This window comes from Acanthisitta chloris, unplaced genomic scaffold (genome assembly GCF_000695815.1).
Source record: "Acanthisitta chloris isolate BGI_N310 unplaced genomic scaffold, ASM69581v1 scaffold10399, whole genome shotgun sequence".
NCBI lineage: Eukaryota > Metazoa > Chordata > Aves > Passeriformes > Acanthisittidae > Acanthisitta > Acanthisitta chloris.
This window is the reverse complement of record NW_008693076.1, coordinates 3,877-6,849: the sequence shown is the minus strand read 5'-3', so window position 1 is coordinate 6,849 and position 2,973 is coordinate 3,877. Positions and strand designations below refer to the sequence as shown.

Here is a 2,973-nt window from a genome sequence, read left to right as displayed (position 1 = left end):
TCCTGCAGCTGACTTCCCACAACAAGATAACATGGAATAACATGGAATGTGGCTGCTTTTCCCACAGAGATCAGCGAGTGTTCAAGCAGCCCCTGCCAGAATGGTGGGACGTGCCTGGAGGGGCTCAACCAGTACAAATGCCTCTGCCCCCAGCAGTGGACTGGGACCACATGCCAGTACCAGGCGCAGATGGGTGGGTGAGCCCTGCCAGGGTGGGGGATTTGCCACCCTCTGGGTGTTTGTGTCTCCTCCACCTTATTCCAACCCTGCACCCTGTGTCCCCCAGCTCCTCCTGCCTGGAGCGTGACAGATGACCCAGAGTTCAGCCGGCAGCCACGCTGTGCCCAGATCGCCCAGACCCAGCAGTGCAGCTGTGAGCCAGGATTCCACATGAGTGGCACAGCTGCTGACGGGCTCTGCCAGGGTGAGCCATGTGAGGGGGCTGTGGGTGGACTGCAGGGCTGGCTCACTCCCCACAGAGTCACAGAGTCAGGTTGGAAGGGACCATAGTGTGTCAGCTGGTTCCACCATCCTACAGCACATGGCACAGGATGGTGTCCAGATGGTTCTGAAGTATCTCCAGTGAAGGAGAATCCACAGCCTTTGTGGGCAATCTGGTCCAAGAAGTTCTTCCTCATGTTCAGGTGGAACTTCCTGGGCATCAGTTCCTGCCCATTGGCTCTTGTCCTGTTGCTGAGCACCATGGAGCAGAGCCTGATTCACGCTCTGACACCTTCCTGCAGACACTGACAGACATGGATGAGGTCCCTCTCAGCATCACTTCTCGAGGCTGAACAGCCCCAGCCCACTCAGCCTGTCCTCCTAAGAGAGATTCTCCAGTCCCTGCATCATCTCCATAGCCTCCACTGGACCTGCTTCAGGAGCTCCATGTCCTCTTGTTCTGAGGAGCTCGGAACTGGACACAGCATTCCAGATGTGCCTCACCAGGGCACAGGGGCAGGATCACCTCCCTGACCTGCTGGCAATGCTCTTCCCGATGCCCCCCAGGATCTCATTGGCCCCCTGGACACACTGCTGGCTCAGGGAGCAGCTTGTCATCCACCAGAATCCCCAGGTCCTTCTCTGCAGAGCTGCTCTCCAGCAGATCACCCCTAGCCTGTGCCTGGGGTTATTCCTCCCCAGATGCAGGACCTGCACTTGCTGTTGTGGAATTCCAGACAGTTCCTCTCTGCCCATCCAAGCTGTTGAAACCCTTCTGAAGGGCTGCACAGCCCTCTGGGGGATCAGCCACTCCTCCCAGCTGTGTCATCTGTAAACTTGCTGTGGAGGCATCAACCCCCTCAACCATTGATGGAGAAGTTAAAACTGGGCCCAGTATAGAACCCTGGGGGACACCACTAATGACAGGCCCCAACCACACCCTGTGACACTGATTGGAGGCCCCTGGGCTCTGCCATTCAGCCAATTCTCCCCCCACCTCGCTGCCCACTCATCCATCCCACGCTTCTGAGTTTTCCCAGGAGGGTGTTGTGAGGGGCAGTGTGAGAGCCTTACTGAAGTCCTTTCTCCACAGACCTCAACGAGTGTGAGGTGTACAAGCAGGATGGGGGCCCCCAGCTCTGTGTCCACGCCTGCATCAATCTCCCTGGTTCCTACCGCTGTGCCTGCCCCCCTGGGTACATCCTCCTGGGTGATGGCAAGAGCTGTGAAGGTGAGGGTGCTGGAAGTTGTTCCTAGCTTCCACGATACCTTTTTCATTTCCCTCTGCTTTTTTCTCCATTTCTGCATGCAAAAATATCGGTGGGTTTGCATAGAGAAGGTGGTGTGGAGGAGAGGATGATGATGGAATGTTGTTTGGGGACTGTCGTTGGTGGATGGAAGATGTTTGCATTGGCAGGTGCTCTGCCTGGATGTGGAGCTGGGCAGGGAAACGCATGTCAGGGTTGTGCTGGGGGAGGGAAGGGAAAACTCCACCAGAGTGCCTAAAAACCCCCCAAAATTAAAAGAAGGTGCTTTTCTGGAAGCATGGTTCCTTCTCTCTCTCCCTCTCCTTTTCCCCTCCCTCTTTTCCCCCTTCTCCTTCCTCTTCTCTCTCTCTTTTCCCTCTCTTCTGTTCTTCCTCTCCCTTTCTTGCCCTCTCCCTTTCCTTTTCTCTCTCTCTCTCCCCTCTCCAAAACCAGGGAAACTTTTGTGCCACAAAGTGTTCCGTATTGCAGTTCACGGTGAGAAAACTCCTGCTTTCCCCTTTTCTCCCAGATGTCTCCCCGATTGTCCTGTGTTCCGTGGCATCTTGCTAACTATCACAGCAAATACTCTGCATTCCAGCTCCTGCCAGGTGTCCCACGGGTATTTAGTAAATAAAAAGAGGTGGTGTTTCCAAACAACCCAGCGGAAACTTAGGAAAAGCAGCTGCCCTCCTGCTGCGAGAGAGCAGCGGTTAACCCTCGCTGGCCCAAGGCAGAGCTCTGCGAGAGGAGATGGGATCTCAGGATGCTTCCAGCCACACTCTCGGTTTTTTAGCTCCTATTTGACCCATTTCAAGGTGGTCTTGCCTATTTTCCATCCAAAGGATTGGAGTTCTCCAAGTCCCTGACCCACTGCCCACCCCTGTTTTCCAGACATTGACGAGTGTTCCCTATCCCAGGACAACTGCACGAGTGGGAGCACCTGCATCAACACCGGGGGAGGCTTCCAGTGTGTCACCCCCCAGTGCCCCCCACCCTCTGGCAACATCACCTACGTCAAAACCTCCCCGTTGTAAGTGTGCTGAGGTCCCTAAAATCCAGCATCCATGGCATATCCCTATGGATCCAACGAGGAGGGGGATTATGGACCGGAATACCCTCTCCATGCTTTTCTTTTCGCCTTTGCAGCCAGTGCGAGCGCAACCCCTGCCCGATGGAGAGCCGGTTGTGCCACCAAGCAGCCAAAACCATCTCCTTCCACTACCTGCCGCTGCCTTCCAAGCTCCTGACTCCCACGCCGCTGTTCCGGATGGCCACCGCGGCGCCC

General features: G+C 55.8%; 1 protein-coding gene across 1 annotated transcript in view; it reads left to right on the top strand.

The window, feature by feature from the left end:
• Window positions 1-2,973, top strand: part of FBLN7 (fibulin 7) — a gene marked incomplete at its 5' end in the record, with an annotated part of 4,655 nt that overhangs the window by 1,136 nt on the left and 546 nt on the right. Inside the window, 5 exons of the mRNA XM_009082936.1 lie at window positions 68-193; window positions 287-424; window positions 1,535-1,672; window positions 2,580-2,718; window positions 2,835-2,972. Coding sequence (XP_009081184.1) covers window positions 68-193; window positions 287-424; window positions 1,535-1,672; window positions 2,580-2,718; window positions 2,835-2,972 — 679 coding nt within the window. The remainder of the gene's footprint in view (window positions 1-67; window positions 194-286; window positions 425-1,534; window positions 1,673-2,579; window positions 2,719-2,834; window position 2,973) is intronic.